Source organism: Ambystoma mexicanum, chromosome 2q, assembly GCF_040938575.1.
Source record: "Ambystoma mexicanum isolate Mex_15411 chromosome 2q, UKY_AmexF1_1, whole genome shotgun sequence".
Taxonomy (NCBI): domain Eukaryota; kingdom Metazoa; phylum Chordata; class Amphibia; order Caudata; family Ambystomatidae; genus Ambystoma; species Ambystoma mexicanum.
The window spans coordinates 337,031,070-337,053,289 of NC_090924.1; the positions used below are offsets into that span (position 1 = coordinate 337,031,070).

At 46.9% G+C, this 22,220-nt stretch overlaps 1 protein-coding gene across 6 annotated transcripts in view; it reads right to left on the minus strand.

The window, feature by feature from the left end:
* Positions 1-22,220, minus strand: part of CASKIN1 (CASK interacting protein 1) — a 1,401,469-nt gene that overhangs the window by 486,708 nt on the left and 892,541 nt on the right. For all 6 annotated transcript variants that reach the window (XM_069647339.1, XM_069647342.1, XM_069647341.1 and 3 more), the window contains exon 8: positions 11,788-11,896. In XM_069647339.1, the coding sequence (XP_069503440.1) occupies positions 11,788-11,896 (109 nt within the window). The remainder of the gene's footprint in view (positions 1-11,787; positions 11,897-22,220) is intronic.

Consider the following 22,220-nt stretch of genomic DNA (forward strand, 5'->3'; position numbering starts at 1 on the left):
TGGTAATACAGTTTCTAAAGGGGTTAACTAACGTTTATCCCCTAAGACCATTCCAGGTTACCCTATGGGATTTAAACTTAGTCCTAACTTTCCTGATGGGCCCACCTTTCGAACCACTCCATTCTTGTTCGTTAAGATTTCTTACCCTTAAAACTGTTTTATTAATAGCACTTACATCTGCTAGAAGGGTGAGCGAGTTACAAGCTCTTTCTTGTAAACCCCCTCATACAATCTTTCACAAAGACAAAGTTGTCCTGCAAGTGAAGCCTAATTTCCTCCCAAAGGTGGTTTCTGAATTCCATATCACTCAGAAGATTACCCTTCCATCTTTCTATCCTCCTCCTCATCCGGGGAAAGAGGAAGAGAGGTTACACAGGCTGTACCCAGGAAGGGCTTTAAGTTTTTACATCAGTAGACTGGCTAGGATAAGACAGGCAGACCAGCTGTTTGTAGGCTACGCAGGTCACAAGTTGGGGTTACCGATAACTAAGCAGACCATTTCCAGATGGATCATTCTAGCCTTTTTGGAATGTTATAAACTGGCAGGAAAAGAGCCCCCTCAAAATCTTAGGGCTCATTCGACCAGAGGTATCGCAGCTTCATCGGCCCTCAAAAGAGGAGTGCCGGTTAAAGACATATGTGCGGCTGCCACATGGTCGTCCGTCCATACCTTTACACGGTTTTACAACTTGGATTCCTCCTCCTGTCAAGAGACTAGGTTTGGAAGGGCAGTATTGCACTCTATTCATCAATAAAAGGAAGCATGAAGTCAGTACTCCCACCTCCAATAACAGAATACTGCTATGGGAGCCTATCTAAGATAAGGAATACGTCGGAGGACACAATCCCTTCGAAGAACAAGTTACTTCTTACCATGTAACGTTCTTTCGATGGGATGTTCCTCCGACGTATTCCTTATTGACCCTCCCATCCATCCCCGCAGTACTACTTCCCTTGTTGTTGCAGCTTATGCTCCTTCAGGGTGATTAGTTTAGTCCAGAAAGAATAATTGTGGGCTACAAAACGGAACTGAGCAACGGACGCTGTGCGCAGCCTTTATAGGCAGGATGACGTCGACGTTGATACGGCGGCTGTCGAGGGACATCGACTCGGCAGACGTTGACGCGCAGCGCCCTCTAGAGAAAAATTTTCCGAGGCCAGCAAAGCTGGAAAGAGATATCTAAGATAAGGAATACGTCGGAGGAACATCCCATCGAAAGAACGCTACAAGGTAAGAAGTAACTTGTTCTTCTGGTGCTTTTCTGTCGTGTGAAGCACACCACCGCCAATGTTCCTTCTGTCCTCAGACCCTTCCACGGTCCGCTCTCTTTGATACATTTGAGATGTGCTGCATAAAGTGGGCAGAATGAACTGCAGGCGTGCTGCATCACCCTCACGTGAATAACATTAACAGAAAAAGAAGAAGAACGTAAAAACTAAAGATTACATAAAAAGATAGGTTTTAAGAGGTTTTCAAAACAATAATAGAGATGTAATATTTCGAATATGGGAAGGGACGCAATTTCATAAACGAGGATCTAGGGCGGGAAGCGGCTGGCCCCTCTAGACTTGCAGCAGGAGTCGGGAAGAAGCAACAGCTGTTGACTGGCAAACCTAAGGGTACGTGTATGAGGATCGAAGTAGATATTGTGTGATGAGTATGATGCTCCCAATCCATGGACACATTCGAAAACTAAGCAGAGTATTTTAAAAATGAATGCTCTGCCTGATCGCGAGCCATTAAAGAGATTTACGACAATGAGAAATGGAAGAAAACTCGGGCCTATAAAATATAAGTGTGACTACAGCTTGTTGAGCCAGTTGAAGTTAGACGAGTTGATTCAGAGATACCTGCCAAAAATGCATTAGCGTAATCTAATTTAGAGTGAGCCATAATACCAAACAGCCGAAGAAAGATTCACTGAGGGAATTAAAGGAAGGACATGGCGGAGTATGCGACGTGTGAATAAAACAGACTTCACTGTGTCTCATACTCGCTGTTCTCACTCCAAATTGGACTACCCAGATGTGTACTCTATTTTCAAATAGAGAAGGAAGAGCAAAAAGAAAAGGAGGATCTGCTCCTCGAGATGGATTGTCTAACACATCTTTAGGTTGAAATAGTATTATCTCAGTTTTTGCAGGATTTAGTTGAAATGTGTTCTTGGTTCTCCAATGCCTAACTTCATTCATGCAAGTAGAGACAGAAACGCGTCTGCTGAATTGCTAACCCGAATATAAATCTGAGGGTCATCTGCATACAAGTGGTCTTGGGGGTTATATTTGGAAAAGATTGACACGATAGGTTGAATGGAAATGTTAAAGAGAAGCGGTGTTGAAGGGAAACCTTGAGGCACGCCCCAGCAATGGGGCTGGATGAGATGTTACTCACTTTAACAAGTTGGGAACGACCTTCCAAGAAGGAGTGAAACCAGGAGAAGACTTGGTCAGACAGCCCAGCAATGTCAGACCACCTAGAGAGAAGCATTTTGGAATTGACCCTATCAAAGACTGCAGATATATCTAGCAAAATAATAGAGCAAGGCGGTCCTCGTCAGCTTGACTCGGAGTGACATATCAAACAGCAGCCAGTGCTGTTTCGGTCCCATGCAAGGGGCGAAGACCAGGCTGTAAGGCGTCAAGAGTCTGACATTTAACTGTGTTACTGTAGTTGAAGGGTCACCACCTACTCTAAAATGTTGGCCTCTCAAGGCAATCCTGCAGTAGGGCAATCATTCTGTAGCAAGCTAGAGTCGGTCAACCATAGGCTTTACGAGTAGAGGGGTGCCTGTCGAGACTTTTAGGGAAGTAGGGAAATACCCGTGGGAAATAGATTCATAAACGCAGTAACAACGTTGACTGATGAGTTGGTGTGGCTAAGAACGATGCGTGGAGGCAGAACATCAAATTCATGGTTAGTGGGTTTTAATGCAAGAAGGTGGTAAAAACAAGATCTCCGGATGCCAGTGAAAATACAAAGTTGACCTTAGCATGACCAGGGTAAAAAGAGCATAATGCACACACGGATGAAGTATTGCCGGTGTCGTCCTAGGCATTTTAATTTTAGCAGCAAAAACGTTGTTAAGGCTCTCAGAGGATAATATGGGGGAGGATAATCTAGGGGGATTAATTACGTTTTCTATTATGCCAAAACGTTCTTTAGGTTTGTTAAGGGCAGTGTTAATATGATTCTGGACAAAGGAGGACTTCGAGGAAAAGGCAGCCACCTTATAAATAGTAAGAGCTAACTTAGTTGAATCACAAGAAAGGGAGTCCCCAGATTTCCTTGGATTTTCTCTTCCATGTGGGACTCCTGCTTTAAGGCCGGAAGAGAGGGCGTATGCCATGGTTGGGAATGCTTTCTAGGCTTGAAAAAGACAAAGGAGCAATACGACCATAAACTAAATCCAGCCCTTGCATGCATGAGGAAAATATTGCTCACAGGAGAAGTGCAAATCAGGTGGAGGAAGAACAGATAGCATTTCTTCACCCAGAATGGTATCTAAATCCTAGTTTTCACTTGACAGAGATTGGTTGTCGACAGGGGAGCAACTAAGAAAAGAGACCAAACCGATATTAAAACCAAAGATCCTGGTGAATTGATCTGATGAAGAAAGAAGGATAACATTTCAGAGCTTCTATCCAAAATCAGACCCAGATTATGACCAATCCGATGAGAAGAGGATTAAGTTAACGATAGCGAGTCATGACTGTAGATAGTCTCGGCTAATTTGGCTGTGTTTGGTTTGTCAGTTGTTTCATGCCATATATTGAAATCCCCAATTAACAAGATCTGTATGTGTTTAGGCACCTTATCAGCTAGAAATGTGTTCAAATCATTCAAATAATTCCAGCATGTATTAGCAGGGCCAGGGGCTGCATAGCATACCCATACTTTAAATGAGGAAAAATATCAGTTTAAAAGTACATAACTGAGAAATACCACACTAAGTCAAACATTCGAAATTGGATGAAGACCAAGAGAATGTATTGATGAGTGCGATCCCACCACCTCTGTGGGAGCTATGGTCAACTCATTGAATCAACTCCATAATATAAAAGTGCATATGCAACCCAAATGCATCCAAAGCCACTTCAATGGGAACTGAGTGGGAGTATTGTAGCTGCATGCAGTGCTGATAGACAATCTCTCTGAAGATGGCTTTGCCTGTCCAGGACCTCGACTGTCCCCAAAGCCCACACCGTGGGGCTGTGCACCACACGCAGCCTTGCTGGCACATTGCTTCTACTAAGCAACCACACATTCAGGAAATAAGAAACCATGACTTTCAGACATTGCTGGTTTGCCAGTGCATGATCAAAGTGCCATGCACTGTGGAATTGCACACCACAGTACAGTAAATATGTGCTGAGGTGGTAAGCAGCGAAACACTGTACGTGTAGATGAGTGTCCGCCAGACCGTGGGGTCCCTGCTCTGCCCTCACCGGCATCTATGCTCATTTTTTGTAACCAGAGTAGCCTGCAATCCCACTCCCTGCCATCAAAAGGCATACTTTGAGATGCGCTGAAGCTGCTAGAGGTGGTAATTACACCTCAGATTTCGAGGTTTTGAGATTTCTTAACGATAATTATTGTCTCCACACTTTTCAATTGGGCTTCCGTCCCAAGATGGGGAATGAGTCCGTACTGATATTGTTGCTGGATGATCTTGCGCTGCTCTAGGACCGCAGAAAGACCAGAGTTCTTATTCTGCTGGATCTCTCTGCGGCCTTTGATACAGTCGATCATGACATTTTATTAACTCAGCTGGAGCAAGCTGGTGTCACCGGCTTTCTCTTGGCATGGTTGTCGTCTTTTTTGGAAGGCCGCTCCCAAACAGTATCCTTTCAAGCGTGTTTTTTCTTCTCTGATGGAGTTGTCTTGCAGAGTCCCAAAGGGGTCGGCTTTATCTCCTCTTTTGTTTATTTAGTATGTTCGAATGCTTGCTAACCTCATTACAGAGTGCAGAGTACTCTTTTATTCCTATGCGGATGATATGCAGCTGATCTTTGGGCTGGACTCTTTTCAAGCTGCATCTCCCAAGAAGCTGCGTGACTGCCTGGAGAAAGTGAGTTCCTGGATAGCGGCCAATTGGCTGCAACTAGGTACTGGTGGTTGGGCCCCAGGGAAGCGACCACCTCTGGAATTCCCAATATTGGCCTGAATCTCTCAGCCCATGTCCTTCCCCTAGTGCTTCGGTTAAGAGCCTTGGAGTGAAACTCCTTCCCAACGGATCACGGGAAGTCTAGATTTCTTCCATATGTAGTGCTGGCTTTGGTAAATTGAAAGCTCTGAGAACATTTCTTCCCCTGCTTCCTTTGTAAAACTGTATAGTATGTATAATGGGCTCTTTAGAGTATTGTAATGTGATCTATTTGGGACAACCAAAGTACCAGATCCAGCAGCTGCAAGTCCTTCATAATTCAGCAGCGCGCTTGGCGCTTAAAGCTCCTCATCTGACTCCTTCTGTCGCTCTTCTTCATCGGCTCCACTGGCTCCCGGTGGGACCGTGGATCGAGTTTAAGATTCTGACTGTCCATTGAGCCCTCCATAATGTTGGCCCTCACTATTTGACAAGGAAACTGGAAAGTTATTGTCCAGTACACAGTCTCCGTTCCGAAATGCATGTCCTCCTCAAAATCCCAAAATGTCATTGAAAGCGCCTGGGGGGTGCTCCTTTTCAGTGCTGGCCCCCAGTCTGGGAAATGCCCTTGTGCTATATCTGAGAGCTGTGGCTGAATATTTCCCCTTCAGGACAGCCTTAAAAACTCACTTATTCAGCTCTTTCTTTGCTTCTTAGTTTACTCTGAGGCTTGTTTCTTTGTGTGTAAGCTGCTCTCCCTCTCAGCGCCTAGATGCCTTCGGGCAATAGTCCGCGCTTTATAAACCTTACAATAATAATAATGTATCACCCGTGATCTAGACGAGATCTTCCAGCTTCCCAGCCCTGGCCGTCACGCAGGGTGCAGGGTGCAGTTAGGTGGAAGTGCGTGGGCCGCGTGTATGATGCTGAAGCTGCAGGCAGTATATGGGAGTTCCCCAAGAGCCTCTCTCCCATCCTAAACCCACATTGTTGTGGATTTGGAGACTTAGACTTGCGACCTGGGTCCTATTTTAGAAAAGGTTTTCCTCTTTGAACGTTTCCCATTCCCAGTGGTTTCCTTTAACATCTGCAATGTTGCAAAGCCATATCCTTGTTGCCCCACTCTTGGTTAATACCATTGCTTTAATCCAACCCCTGTCTTTTAATGCCAATTAAACAGCGTTTTGGGGCGTCTTTTGATTGCGAGTCATATGCTGATGACACACCGTTGCTTGTGACAATGCCCTGTTGGATCACCTGGCTCTCCTCCTCTCCCTAGATGTCACCGGCTCGCCAGGCCCATGGTGAGCTCCTTATCCTTTCGCCTCTGCAGCTGGGAGCTCTGACTTCTAGAAATCCTGGAATTAGAGTTGAATTAAGATACCAAGGAGTTTGCACGATGTGCGCCCATCTTGCCTGCCTCTTAGCCCCTTCTACTTAAAAGGCCTGCTCTTTCCAAAATAATCTGCAGCTGAGTTGAGACAGTTCAGGTCTAATAGGAGGCAGACACAAGTCAACTAGGAAAGTGGTATCACCCAGTGCAGGCAAAACCAGGGAATGTGTGAGTTAAGGAGTGCTTGACTCTGTGCCGGTGTGGTTGTGGGCATTATAGAAACATGCTTTTTTTGTGCTATTGGATGTAGATGAGGAATGGCGCTGCTGCCACTGTGCCAGTGGGTGCTGATGAGAAACAGAACCACTGTGCTCTCAGATATCTGAGACTTGATGCTGCAGTGCTCACTGGGCTTTAATCTAACACTGTGCCACTTTCATGTTGCTTGTTCGTGGAACAAGGCGCCTTGGTGTTCTATGACATCTACTAGATAGGCTGCCACCATTCATTCATGTGAGGCAAGGTGCTGCTATGCTGTTGGCTGTGGTTTAAACCAAGTGCTGGTGTGCTCTTGAATAGCCCTTTGTCACTGGGGAGGGAGGATAGCTCAGGGGCAACGCGTTTGTCTTGGGGGCAGGACAACGCAGCAACACAGGTTCGGATCCCGATCCCGTGCTTTGAAACCACTCGTTGGTATTAAAAGAACCATTATAATTATACTGCTGCTGCTGTCAAAAGGACAATAGGGCTCATTCTGAGTCGGGCGGTGTGCACTTGACCGGACCGCCTGACTACGGAGGGCGCCTGGGTTACCTCCAGGTGGAGGTAACCCAGGCGCCCTCCTGGCCAAAAAAGCCCTTTTACCACCATGGTAACAACCTCATATCCCCTCCTGGAGCATATGGGAATCAACACCGCTCTGCCGGCACCCGAAATCCGGTGGCAATGCTGCGGACCGGGTGCCGGAAACGGTATTATCCCCATTTGCCTGTATCCTGGTGGCTCTACTGCCATTACCGGCAGGGTCGGAATGAGCCTCAGTGTACGTCTTTCTCTTTTGGCTGGGACAGCGCTGTTGCTCGGCTACAAGACCACGCACTGGTGTGCTGTGGGGGTCAGTGATCCACAGCATCACTCCCCTTGGAACACTGGGATGGAAGCTTGTGCTTTGCACCCTGCAGGCGCACCTCTGCAGACTCTCCGCTGCCTGTGGGATCATTCCAGAGAGATCTAGTTGAGCTGCTGCTGAATTAGGGTAGAGACAGGGCTCTCAAGCACGACCTCCAGCTTCCCATATATATGACATGGACCGTCCCACTGTTTGAAGTGCCCCCTCTGCCTTTCTGAAGAGGGTCATCATTCCTTGCTATTATTATGACAGGCTCAAGTCAATGGGCTATGTTTTCCTTTTGAGGGTCGGGCAATATTAAAAGATTTAAACTCAAATGCTGGTGACTACCATCTCTGCGCACGAAAGGTAGGAGTGGTGATTTTGTTGTCCTCCCCTCCTTGGGCCTGATTCATGGAATATGTTGCACAGTGCAAAGTACTTTTCACTGGTGCAAAGTGACTTTGCACTGCCAGCAAACACCCTGATTCACGGAACAGTGCAAAGACAGTGCAAAGTGTCTTTTTTCCGTGCAAAGTGAAGACACTTTGCACTGTTCCATTAATCAGGGTGTTTGTTGACAGTGCAAAGTCACTTTGCACCAGTGAAAAGTACTTTGCACAGTGCAAAATATTCCATGAATCAGGCCCTTGGTCTCTATAGTTCTCTCCCTCTCTGTCTCACACATTCTTTCTTTATACAGTGTGACAGTTACAGGTACAAAGAAACATAATTCGGCTTTAAGTAGCAGTTTTGTGTATGTTTAGGCGCTTTTGCGAATTGTCAGTCAAACTATTAAATTACCAACCTAAACAGCTATAGTGGTAGCGCTTAATTTTGCAAATATATTCTTGAATACACAGGCATGGATCAGAAATGCGTTGTTGGACTGAATTAGCGCTACAGTTTCAGGATTCACTGTAATCGTTCTGAAAAATAGTCTTTCAGGTCTCTGTCTATAAACGCTGTTTAGACACTCTGGGCCCGATTCATGGAATTATTTGCACGGTTCAAAGTGACTTTGCACTTGCAAAGTCTGATTCATGGAACTATGGAAATACATAATATTTATACACAAGCCAAAACTGTTGACTTTGCCAATTCCTGTTTTTTACAGGACTTCAGTGAAGGACACGTATAGTGCTTATAAAATGGAGTGGCTGAAGGCAGACCTGGCACTGGCTAAGGCATTTTTATTACACCAGTAGCAGGTTTACAGCTCCAGCTGAGTTATTAACTCTCAAACTACAGCTTTGAAAAACACTGGCAGGCACTTTCAGGGCAAAGCTTGATGGTAAAGCTCGGTTAAAGTGAGCTTAAAGAGTTCCCATGAGGAGGTGTTTTGGGTGAAAAGGGTCAGGAACTGGGTGGGAATGGCCATAGGGAAAAGCATAGCCATGGGCAGTCAATGGGTGGGCAAATAATCAAACAGCACCTGTAAGCTTTGTGCCCCTCCTCAAATGCTATTTCTCCTTATATTTATTCTAATGCAATAGTTTGGCTTATAGGTGGCGCTGCCCAAACTAAAAAGCCAATTATTTTGGTGTTTGCAGTTGTTGATTGCATGTTACTCTAATAAACAAGAATAAAGTAAATACCTGGACTCTACAAACCCACTAATTATTTTAAAAGTTCCAAAAATACCTGCAACTTCGGTTTGTGGAAATATATTACTAATAGAAACAGTAAAAAGACTTATGTACACCACAATGAAAAGAAGTCTTCTCAAACGTGCATCACCAATGTCATGTGTTTGCAAAGACAAATTGGTAAACATTTTTGGAATTTTCAAAGCAATTACTGGATATGTGTAAAATGCATTGGAGCACTGCAAACGTTGAAACTCGTGTACGCGCAACAGCCTTCACCATGGATTCACCCTATGCACGCAACCAAAAACACGAACATCTGGATGGACCCCCAATTTTCACATCCTTCTTCACACACATTGGGTAATTCACTGATCCGTGTTCAGCGTTTGCAGTGGCACATCGGGATCACGAGAACGAGCCCAACCAATATGCCATAGAATCTTTCTGCCGCTGTCCCTGCTGCATTCATTAGTGGTAGTGTTTCTGTCCTTGGAACCTAACTGATAATAGGTGCAGAGATGTCCTTTGCCTCAAACATCCCTACCAACTTATGGTGTCCACCAAGGTCCTCCCCATCGTCTTGGACCTTCAATGCATGCTGGGCAATTCCGCCAGTATGACTGAAAAATCCACCTGCGTGTACCAAATCTAGCCAACGATACTGGAATCCTACTTAAATCACCAACAGATTAAGGCAATGAGAATGTCACAGCTGATTGTTTGTTAGAACGAGTTATGCTCAAACAGTGGCAAGACAGTAATCGTGACCTACACCAAATCATCGCCTACCATTCCATTGGCGTACCGTTTAAGCAAACGCTACAATACAAATGCAGATAGCAAAACATTCAGGTTCTTGACGCACACAGAATGATTATGCATACCCCACATGTATACCATCTGTTGCTAGCTCTGGAAAAGATCAGGGGCTACGCTAATGTCGGGACTGGCGGGACTCGGGGCTATCTTGTGTTTTGGTTGTAGCACCTGAGCTTCTATCCGGGGCTACAACCCAAAGACCCGGGGCTATTGTCCCCTCAGCCCCCCTCTAGCAGCGCTCTGCATCTAACATACAACACACAAAACCTCTTACACCTATTGAGAAGGGACCTCTCCTTGCTTAAAATAAACCACAACATTAATTTAGCTCAAGACCCCACCCTATAAAAAAGGATATGACTACTGTAATGGCCTCACCCTTTGTCCAGAAAAAACAACTAAAAGCCAACTCAGAATAATGAGCTACACAATTGATGCTTAGTCTTAAACCACGTGATCACATTACACTAGCAATGAGCATCCTCCACTGGCTTCTCATAACATCGATATCAGGTTGCGTTGGAAGATCCATAAGAGGTACTGGAAGAAAGGCCCCCAATATCTGAACGATACTATCGAACACTACACACCTTCAAAACATGATGATCCTCGTCATCCACGAAACTATCAAAAGCCCACACGACAAACAAATAACAAAGGAAACAAAACCCCAACCACTCAAGGCCCACAACTTTGGAACATGCTAAGCTAGGATCTCAAAAACTTGGCTAACCATCGTATGACCAGAAAGAGCCTTAAGCAACCAGTCTCCAGAGGCCTAGCCAGGGAACTCTAACAGGTGGGGCTTGAAGCTAATGTAGTTGGGCCCACCCCAGTGACAGTAACATCTGTAAATGCCCACACAGTGCTGTTGAGAGGGCATTTGCAGATTTAGGGTGGGCCTTGCCCATTCAGGCCCTACCCTGTCTACGCCTCTGCTAGTCCCCCAAGGACGCTTCCAGTTATGGCCGTCCCCTTCCAGGACTTTGCCGCCTCAGGGAATGTTGACTTCAGTTTTCTGTGAATGGCCCACCTTCCCCTCTGCTCTCTTGATTGTCTTAACCACCCACCCTCTCCCCTTTTCCTCCTCCTCACTATTTCTCCCCTCTCCGTGCCCAGAAGTAAATTTGTATTTGCATGTTTGGTGCATTACAAATATAAATGCCATTTTCGATGCAGTATAGGCAAGCGACATGGCTCCCATTGGCCTAGATCAGCGCTGTGCACTTGGCATCCAAGGTGCTCCGATAATGATGCATCTAAAGGTGTCCCACATGGGCGATGATTGAGAATTGGCTTACAGCTGCTCTGAAGGGGGACGCATGGCAACCAATAGCACTTGTTTTAAGGCATCTCTTAATGGTATTGCGTCCTTTTGCCAACACCCGTTTTTCCGACCGGTACTTTGCTGCGGGAGTTTTGCCGAACATTTCCATTGACATTTTTTGGGGGGGTGGGAAAGGGTAAATAAAAGGTTGGAGGAAGAACTATGGAATAAAGGGGAGCTGGAGGGAACCCCCCAAAAAATGTAGAAAAAAATGTAAGTTAACTTTTTTGGCAAAACATCCGTCGGAAAAAAGGGGGTCGGCGAAATGACATGGACCCTCCTAATGTGGTATTCAGCGCTTTCCTTCACAGGTTACGTATGAGCGGGTCTTACAGGCACCAAGATAGCATGCCAAATAGTGAGGGATATGGGGGGTATTAATCAATGAAACCACTTATCGTAGAGTTGGGCAATCTTGGCCAGGGCTGGCTTCCGGTGGACCTTAGTGCGTGACTGATGGCAGTCCCTGGGCGGTGTGCTCATGGCACAATTGAATGTGACACCCCTTTGTTCTCCCTCCTTACCTCTGAGCATCTGCTTGATTTCTTTGCTGGCTTGGGTGCCCGTGAACTGGTTCACGATATCCAATGCAGTCTGGCTGTAGGTGTTCCTGATGTGGGCGTTAATTCCACTCTGCAAGAATAATGTAGAGGATCAGTGACAGCGCAGAAGAATCAGGCCCTCTGCGGCGCAGAATGCACGACCACAATATGGGCAGCCGAATGGCAGTGCAGGAAGTGGTTACTACTGGAAGATGTTAAGCATGCACGGGGGTTTCAGCACAGTGCATTCAAGCACACAGATGGGATGAGCATGGAGTGGAGATAAAAGTGCAGGGCCAGGTGAAGCACAGCGAGAGGTACAGCCAAGGGACGTGCCAGGAATAGTGAGATGTTGAGAACGCGCAGTGGCTGGAGAGATGTTGAGAACATGGAGTGGTTGGAGATTTTTATAAAACAATTTTATAGATTTTTATAACATAACAAAAACATGATTGGCTACACCGTATCACAGGTTCTGACGCATAATACAGTCGGCTGTTGTGTCCATGCACTATTCAGTATAGACATCGACCTATATCCCACTCCATCAGAAATACCTAACCTCCCTCCTCCCACCTGCGCCAGATTTTGTCCGCCTTTTCGGGACATCCCCTTGCAGTATGTATGCGCTTTTCAAGGGACAAACAAATGTCTACTTCAGTCACCCATTGTCTATATTTAGGGCGCCCCGGGGCACCCTACTTCATAGCGATATTACTTTTTATGAGGCCAACCGTAGAGGACAAAAACAAATTCTCATAGCGATTGTATGAATTCTCACCCCATATCCCTAAAAGTAATCATTTGGGTTCACAGGGTATTTCCGTCCCTCGTATTGCCGTTAGTTTATTGCGGCATGCAGTCCAGAAGCGGTGGATTTGCGGACAATCCCAGAGAATGTGGAAAAAGGTGCCTTCTTCCACCCACATCTCAAACAGAGTGAGCTGTCAGTGCGACCCCATCGAAAAAGTAAGACACAAGAGTAATACACCCGATGCAGAATTTTGAATTGCACATGCTGAAATCTAGAGGAAATCGCAACTTCTCTGGGAAACATCAGGGCTTCCACCCATACCTCTGGTTTGATGAGTCCCACTTCCACCTCCCAGCTAGTTTTAAGATTGGATAATTCTGATGTTGCAAAAGAGGCTATGACCTGGTATATTGTAGAGGTGGCTCTGGTAGTTATATGCTCCGGTAGCACATTATTTTGGAAAGGGGAGCTTTGTGAGATTTCTGTGAGGTCTGTGATCTGTGCGCACAATGCATGTGACATTTGTAAATGGTGATATCGTTCAGTATTGGGTAATCCGTATGATCGCTGTAGCTCTGCAAATGGTGTGATGTTACCCTCTTTGATCAAATCAATGAGCGTCTGAACATTGGCATCTACCAATACCGCAAATACTTGCAGTTTATTCACTTCTGGCAGCATTGCATTCTCCCGAAGCGGCTGCACCAATGTGAGCCTACTGACACAACTAATATGTTTGTGAACCTCCTTCGATACCTGCAGTATGTGCTGGGTCATTAATGGAGGGGGAGTCTGTCTCGGCTGCTGCCGCTAGAGGATGCAAATCGGATGAACTCCCTCCATCCACATCGTTTCGGCGCTGATGTTCGTTGATGGGGGCCCCCATGGAGCCAATCATCGATTGTCACCAGCTGACTCACCCAGTAATAGCATCGGATATGTGGCAAACTGATTCCACCCTCCCAGACTGAGCGTGGTAGTGTGGTGAGGACAATCCGAGGTTGTTTACTACCCGACAATAGGGCCATATCAATCTTGTCAAATTCATATCTGGGAATCTTTAGGGTGGTGTTTTACAGAATATACAAGTACCTGGGACACGTCAGCATCTTGAACAAGGCAGCCCTCACTAACAGGATTAGAGGAAGGGATTTTCCAATGCTGAACATGCCTTAGAAAGCATTCTGTGATGGGGTAGAGGTTACGAGAGGGGAACTGAGTGTCTTCCAGGCCATTGTGAGTGCTCAAGTATTGGTACCCTACCTTCTCTGCTCCAGATGAGCAGTGGGGAGGGATCACCTGGTTATTGCCCTGAATTGGAAAAAGTAAAGATTTGCTCCAATTCACCCATAGCCAGCTAAATGTTTCGTATTCCCGCAGTCTGTCACTATCAGACAAGAGTGAGCCGGAGTACCTAGATATATCAACAGGTCATCAGCATACAACAAGACCTTGTCTTCCCATCCCAATGACCAATGGAAACCAGCCCAAGTTGGAGACGTTTGAAGTTGCGTAGCAAGTGGTTTGATGGCAATAATGAACAAGAAGGGGGGCAGAGGCCATCCCTGTCGCGTGCCCCCCTACACAACGGCAAGAGCGTGGAGGTTGTCCTATGTTCTCAGACATCAGAGACAGGTGATTCAAAGAGTAAGCAAACCCATTGGATACTAGAGTTGATTTTTAAAGGAAGATGCTAAGGTTAACTACAAGAAGAATAAAAGTGAAAGAGGGGGTAAATCAAAGGGATATGTCAGGTGCAGTCATTATGTTCACAAGCAGTCAGGTGTGGAGACCTAGGAAAGACATCCACGTTTTTAGACTGTATTGATGAAAGTGGAACAATTCTGGCCAAAATTGGGCCCTTGCAGGTACTCAGCAACCTGTGGCTCGGTCATATAGGGTACATCGGGTAAATCGGGGAAACGGATGGTTCTGACCCACACCTCAATGATCCTCTTATGCACTGTTTCCCTCTGCAGTACACAATGCAAGCTGCTATGCCTGTGATGCACACAGCTGCAGTTCCCACATTCGAAGGGATTGTGTCCTCCGACATATTCCTTATCTTTGATAGATCATCTCCCAGCTTGCTGGCCTCGGAAATCTTTTTTCAGTAGAGGGCGCTGCGTGTCGACGTCCCTCGAGCCGATGTCCCTCGACGGCCTCCGTATCGGCGCCGACGTCACCACGCGTATAAGTAGACTCGCACAGCGTCTGTTGCCCAGTTCCATTTTTCCCTGCTTTGTGGGGCCTCAGAATATCGTTGCTCAGTTCAGTCAGATAAACCTCTTATAATTCCTCGAGAGAACCAACTCGTACTCGATGGCTTCTTCATCCGAACCGACGACTCCGCGGTCCGGCTTCAAAAAATGTCGAGGCTACGGAAAGAAAATGTCACTAATGGATCCTCACAGGATCTGTTTGTGGTGCTTGGGAGTCGAGCACCATTGTTCGGAGTGTGAGGACTGCATGTCCATGACGGCGAAAGCCTTAAAGGAGTGCAAGGGGAAGCTCGAGAGAGGTAAGTCAGTTAAAACCTCCTCCAAAGTTTCTTCGGCGGAGTCGAGGCATTCGTCTCCTCGCCGTCGAAAGTATTCCCAATCTAGGTCTCGAAGTAGCTCCCACCAGTCGTCAAGATCTAGACACTCAAAAAAGAGACGTCGAAGATCCCCTTCCTCGTCATCTTCTGTTTCCCCGGAAAGGGTCTCCTGCCCCACAAAACACAGCTCTCATGCTGAGTGGGGGGAATTCAGGAAAAAGATGCTGAGCGTCTTCGAGAAAGCGGCCTCAACCCCCTCGAAGACAGCTGAGGGTGATACCCTGGGTGAAAGACCCAAAAATCGAAACGCTGCAAGTCGTTGCACCCAGCGAAAGAGTCCACCCGAGAGCGCCACGGGCCATCGGGTAGCAAGGCAGCATCTTCGACGCCATCGTCGAAGGTCCCTTCGACTCATAGATCGGCGCCATCGACGCCGTTATCGAAGGGTTCTTCGAGGCGTGGGTCGATCGAATCGACACCATCGTCGACGCCGACATCGACGCCGATAAAAGAAAAAACCACAGCTACTTCACAGCCAACGGTTATACCCAGGACCTCCAGCACGACTCTGAGAACGTCGTCGACATCCTCGAGCAGGATCCCGATCCTCTCGAGTTCCTCGAGGCCTCTTCCAGTTTTCTCGACGCCTTCGTCGGCGCCTTCGAAGCCTTTCACATCGGCGTCGACGACATCAACTTTTTCCTGGCCAATAATGACAAGTTTGGCTCCTTCTGCTTTAGAAATGGGTTTTACACCATTTCCGAGGTCAGAGTACCCCAGAACCTTATCTTCAATCTATGAAGAAGGGGAAGATTCTGATCAAGAAAGACCCTCGGGCTGCAGAGGACCACACCACCTGTTTCAGAGGTTTTTACCTCTGAGGAAAGAAGGTTGAAAGACCTACAGGAATCCTTACATGAGGCAAGTGGGTTGGACACTTCCCCAGAAGTGGAATTTGCCCAACCAGACCCAGGGGAACATGCTGAAACCCCCTATAGAAGCCCGATGGCAAGAATGATTGAATTCATGGGTTGGTCTGCGCCTTCACCTGTTTTTCAACAGGATGACCTTACAGACATTCTAGATAAAGGTCCACAGGAGGATCATATGGTTCCTTTCCATACAGCTTTTCAAAGGAAAATGTCATCAAATTGGGAACCCCCTGAGGTTTTCCCTGCAGTAAATAAAAAATTGTCAGCCAAGTATAGGGTAGCTGCAGCTGACCCTGAATATTTATCAAAACACCCGACTCCAGAGAGCCTGGTGGTTCAAGCGTCAACTTCATCAAGCAGCAGATCCGCTTATCCCACTGTTCCACAGGACAGGGATGACAAAAGGTACGATTCTATGGCAAAAATAGTCTTTTCTGCTTGTAGTATGGTGTTGAAATCCATCAATGCCACTTGTACGCTCGCCAGGTTTAGTCACACACTGTGGGAGTGTGCTTCATCTGCGGCTGACTGCATACTGGAAGGAGAAGAAAGGGACGCCTTCCTTAACATCATTAAAGATGGCAAAGATGCCATGTGCGAATCTCTTCAAACTGGCATCGATTCCACTGACAGTATCAGCAGGGCCATGGCGGCAAGTACTAGAATCTGCAGGCATGCGTGGTTACGAAAGTCTGGCTTTGCTCCAGGTGTACAGGCCAGACTTTTGAATATGCCCTTTGAAGGCTCTTCTTTTTTAGGTAAAAAGGCTGATGACAGTCTGGAAAGGTTGCAAACATCTAAAGCAGCAGCAAAATCTTTAGGAGCTGCAATCCGCCAAACTCCTTTTCGCCCCTCAGGAACCTCTGGGAGAGGAAAGTCCTTTCGCTATTACTCCGCATTCGGGAGAGGCAGAGGACAGCCGGCTCAAAGAGGCCAAAAGAGATCCACCCGAGGTGGACGGGTCAAAAGTACTAAGGCCGCAGCAGCAGCAGGCACCTCTTTACCCTCTGCATCTGCATCAGCCGCCCCCAAACCACTTTGAGGTCTTTTCACACAAAACACCTGTAGGGGGAAGGTTAACTAACCATCTGACAGAATGGCAGGCTATTAAGTCAGATGCTTGGGCATTGGAGACAGTTGCCCAAGGTTACTGCCTGCCTTTTCTACGCATCCCTCAGAGTCATCCACCGGGGAACAGCTCTCTGAAAGTTCCAGATCCGCTCCTCTTGCAGGAAATTGTAGACCTGCTAGAGAAAGGTGCCATAGAACCGGTACCTGTAGCAGAGAGGAACAAGGGCTGGTACTCCCCCTACTTCGTCATACCGAAGAAAGACGGAGGACTGAGACCTATCTTGGACTTACGAGAATTGAACAAGTTCCTCAGGAAGGACAAGTTCAAGATGGTAACTCTCTCTCAGATCCTTCAGGCCCTCCAGCTCCAGGACTGACTGGTATCTCTGGACCTCCAGGATGCTTATTTCCATGTGCCAATCCATCTCAAACACAGGACATACCTGAGGTTCGCAATTGGCGGCTCTCATTATCAATATCGAGTTCTGCCATTTGGGCAGACCTCCGCCCCGAGGGTCTTCACCAAGCTAATGTCGGTAGTGCTGCAAGTCTAAGGCGGGAAGGGATCCACGTCTACTCCTACCTGGACGATTGGGTGATCAGGGCTGTATCTTCGAAACAGGTCCAGGCCCAGCTAGATTATGTCTGCCACTTCCTTCACAAACTGGGCTTCTCCCTCAATTTAAAGAAGTCACAGATGATACCATCACAGAGACTCCAGTTCATTGGAGCGGTCCTGGACACTTCCCTGGCCAAACCCATGCCACCAGAGGTGAGGGCTCAAGATATTCTGCAGATGGTCACCAAGTTTCAAAATGCCCAACGTCTCCCAGCCTTCGGCTTTTTGAGACTGCTAGGCCTCATGGCATCCTGCATCTTCCTTGTGCCAGAGGCTCGCCTGAGAATGAGATCTCTTCAGTGGGCACTTAGAACTCAGTGGTCACAGTTCTCAGGGAGAATGACAGACCTCCTTCAGATTCCGGACAAGGTGGCTCGAGACCTTCAGTGGTGGGCCTGCCAGAAAAACATCTTGAAGGGGGAACTGTTTTGGCAACCATGGCCGAAGATAACAGTAGTCACAGATGCCTCACTCACGGGGTGGGGAGCCCATACCAACGACTTGACCATCAGCGGTCGTTGGTCTCAATCGGAGTCCAGACTACATATCAACCTGTTAGAGCTGAGAGCAATCAGACTAGCGCTGAAAGCTTATCTGCCATCTGTACAAGGGAAAAATGTCCTGATAATGACGGACAACACAGTGGCCATGCACTACCTCAACAAAAGAGGAGGCGTAGGATCACTGCCACTGTGCAGAGAGGCAATGCAGCTCTGGTTTTGGGCAATTCAAGAAGGAATCTCTCTATCGGCAGTCCACCTAGCCGGAGAGAAGAACTTGACGGCGGATGCTCTGAGCAGGCAGGGCACAGTCTCCCACGAGTGGGAACTAGCTCAGGAAGTCATTCAGGAGATCTTCGCCCTTTGGGGAACCCCTCAAGTGGATCTGTTTGCTACCAGTACAATCAGAAAGCGTGATCTGTTTTGTTCAAGGGAATTTCCCCCGAGAGGAGCTCTAGGGGACGCGTTCGTAGTGGACTGGGAGTTTCCACTCCTGTACACGTTTCCACCAGTCCCTGTCATTCCTCAAATGATCAGGAGGTTGAGAAGATTGCGGAGAACCATGATCCTAATTGCCCCAGACTGGGCAAGGAGAACGTGTCCATCTGCCCTCCAATTCGTCTTCCACTCAAGGAGCATCTTCTCTCACAGAAGGGAGGTCAGGTTCTCCATCCAGACATCAGAACCCTCAACCTTCACGCCTGGCTTCTGAAAGGTTGAGATACAAGGATTGGGACCTCCCTGATGACGTCATGGAAGTGTTGCTTTTGGCCAGAAGGCCAGCAACGAAGTCTTTATATCGCTGCCGTTGGAACAAGTTTTGCAGCTGGTGTAGAGAAGAGCATATCGACCTCTTTTCATGTGGTACACCAACGGTGTTATCTTTTCTACTCTACTTGGAAAATTCAGGCCGTCAAGTTGGCACTATCAAGGGCTATCTTGCAGCGCTATCGATCTTCAAGCACACTGTGGAGGAGCCTTCGTATTTCAAATAACCCTTAGTAATACAATTTCTAAAGGGATTAACTAATGTCTACCCTCCAAGACCTTTCCAGGTTCCTTTATGGGATTTAAATTTAGTCTTAAATTTCCTGATGGGTACTCCTTTCGAACCACTCCACTCTTGTTCGCTAAGATTTCTCACCCTTAAAACTGTCTTATTAGTGGCTTTAACATCTGCTAGAAGGGTGAGCGAATTACACGCTCTATCTTGTAAACCCCCTCATACAATTTTTCATAAAGACAAAGTTGTCCTACAAGTGAAGCCTAATTTCCTCCCAAAGGTGGTTTCTGAATTCCACATCACTCAGAAAATTACTTTACCTTCATTCTATCCACCTCCCCATCCGGGGAAAGAGGAAGAACGGCTACATAGGCTGGACCCAAGGCGAGCTTTGAGCTTTTACATCAGCAGACTTGCTAGAATTAGGCAAGCAGACCAACTGTTCATGGGTTACTCAGGGCACAAGTTGGGACTACCGATAACAAAACGAACCATTTCCAGATGGATTATTTTGGCAATCCTGGAATGCTACAAACTGGCAGGGAAAGTGCCTCCTCAAAATCTTAGGGCTCATTCAACCAGGGGTATTGCAGCCTCCTCGGCCCTCCAAAGAGGGGTTCCGGTTCGAGAAATATGTGCGGCTGCCACATGGTCGTCCGCACATACCTTCACAAGATTTTACAACCTGGATTCCTCCTCTAGTCAAGAGACTAGGTTTGGCAAAGCCGTATTATATTCGGTTCATTCCTGAAAGGAAACATGGCGTTTTACTCCCACCTCCAATTGCAAACCACTGCTATGGGAGTCTATCAAAGATAAGGAATACGTCGGAGGACACAATCCCTTCGAAGAACAAGTTACTTCTTACCTTGTAACGTTCTTTCAATGGCATGTTCCTCCGACATATTCCTTATCGCCCCTCCCATCCATCCCCGCAGTAACACTTCCCTTGTGTTTGCAGTTTACGCTCCTTCAAGGTCAATAACCAATTAATGTAAAACAACTGTTAACGTCAAAACGGAACTGAGCAACGAACGCTGCGCGAGTCTACTTATACGCGTGGTGACGTCGGCGCCGACACGGAGGCCATCGAGGGACATCGGCTCGAGGGACGTCGACGCGCAGCGCCCTCTACTGAAAAAAAATTCCAAGGCCAGCAAGCTGGGAGATGATCTATCAAAGATAAGGAATACGTCGGAGGAACATCCCATCGAAAGAACGTTACAATGTAAGAAGTGACTTGTTCATCTACTGGGTATGGTACAATTGAGATAAAAGGGAGGCCTGGTTTTAGTGGAGTGGAAGGCCGAGAGTGTTACAAAGACCTGTACCATCTTGTAACTGGGGACTGGTTTCAATTGATTCCAGGAAATACATCATGACAGGACAAACCATTCACTAATTATGTACTTCAGGGCATTTTACAGCACAAATCGGGACAGAGGGGTGCATTGCAACACCACGCATAACAATGTCCAAGTCTTTTGGTCGTGAGCTACACTGGTCTGACCATAAGGTGGTCAATTTAGTTTGACCTCATTTGCGTACACTAATAAAAGAATCCTATTCCTTTTATTGAAAGAATCAGACCAGTGTGGCTCCTCAAATCTGATTTCTTTACCCCATTAATTAAAACTCCTTTTCAAACAATTTTTCTTGATATTTGTATATTTGGGGGTAATGGGTAGGAGGGTAGGATGGAGGGTTGGTGGGGCGTGGGTAGGGCGGTATGGTGGGGGGACCCCCATTATAAATAGCAAAAAGAAGAACAAAAACAAGTAACTTCATCCAATGATCACTTCGATGAAACACTGTAGTACCATTCAAATGCACCAATGTGGCTTCTCCTGCCCATCATAAGGATAGCATCACATGGTATATCCCAGGATGTGACCATTGTTCTCTGGGGGATCACAGGCTCTTCATAGCTAGGACTCTCTTTCAGACCAGAGGAGATGCAAAACTTTCAGTCTTGGGACCCAGGCTTTGGAATAATTTATACAATTGTATTTATGAGAGCACACCTGTGACGAATCAATCTCTGGGGCATCAGTGGTCAAGGGATGAATATCGGTTTCTAACCATCAATCAGCCCCACACCTCTAGTACACGAGAAGGGATCCAAACAGTTTGGAAATGCAAGCAAATTATAAATGTCCTTGTCCAATTTTAGTAACATGGACAGAACGGCAGTCTTATCTCCACAAGGTCGTGGATTGTTGGTTAGTTGCAACACAGTGAACATACAATTATTACCCATTGATAAAAGGGATTGTCCAGTCAAGGTTGTATACAGATATCTGCTTTATTATTATCACAACAGACAGTTATAGCCCACTACAAAATACAACCCACCCTGTAAAGGAATGCAGAGGACAGACAGTTTCAAGAAGGAAAAAGGATGCACTCTGTATACTAACAGGAGGGTAGTCGGTAAAGTAGTTAATCGCAATAGTTCAAGGATACTTGGTTTCAGAAGAAAGGGGACAATGGGTCGCAACATGTCACTAGGGGCCTTCGGAGAAGGACCAGGAAGACAGTACCACAATGTACCTTGTGCTTGTAGAAGTTCTTGGTGCTCGACAGTGTAGAGCCGGTTTCAGGGTGCTTGCAGCTTCTGCAACAGAGATCAAGATGGGAGACAGCTGCGGCTATCAGGCGGCAGGCAGTTTGGCGAGTGAGGCTGGATAGGTGGCTGCAGGCTGGCCCACACGGCACTCAGGGTCAGAAATGGTTGTCTCAGTGCAGGTCGGCGGGTCTGAAGCAATGGTCGAGGCATCTCAGATGGTGTGAGCGAGTCCAGCGTAACAACAGTCAGCGGTGCAGTCATTTGCAGCTCGAAGGGCTCGACTAGCTCGAAAATTTGCTTTAAGGCAGATGTCGGTGGGGATGCTTGTCGATGCACTCCTCCTAGCATTTTCACTGGGCTCGTGTCGTCCTTTAAGGTGGGCGACCAAAAGCTGAGGAGAGTGTTGCAGACAACAGTCTTATCCTTGG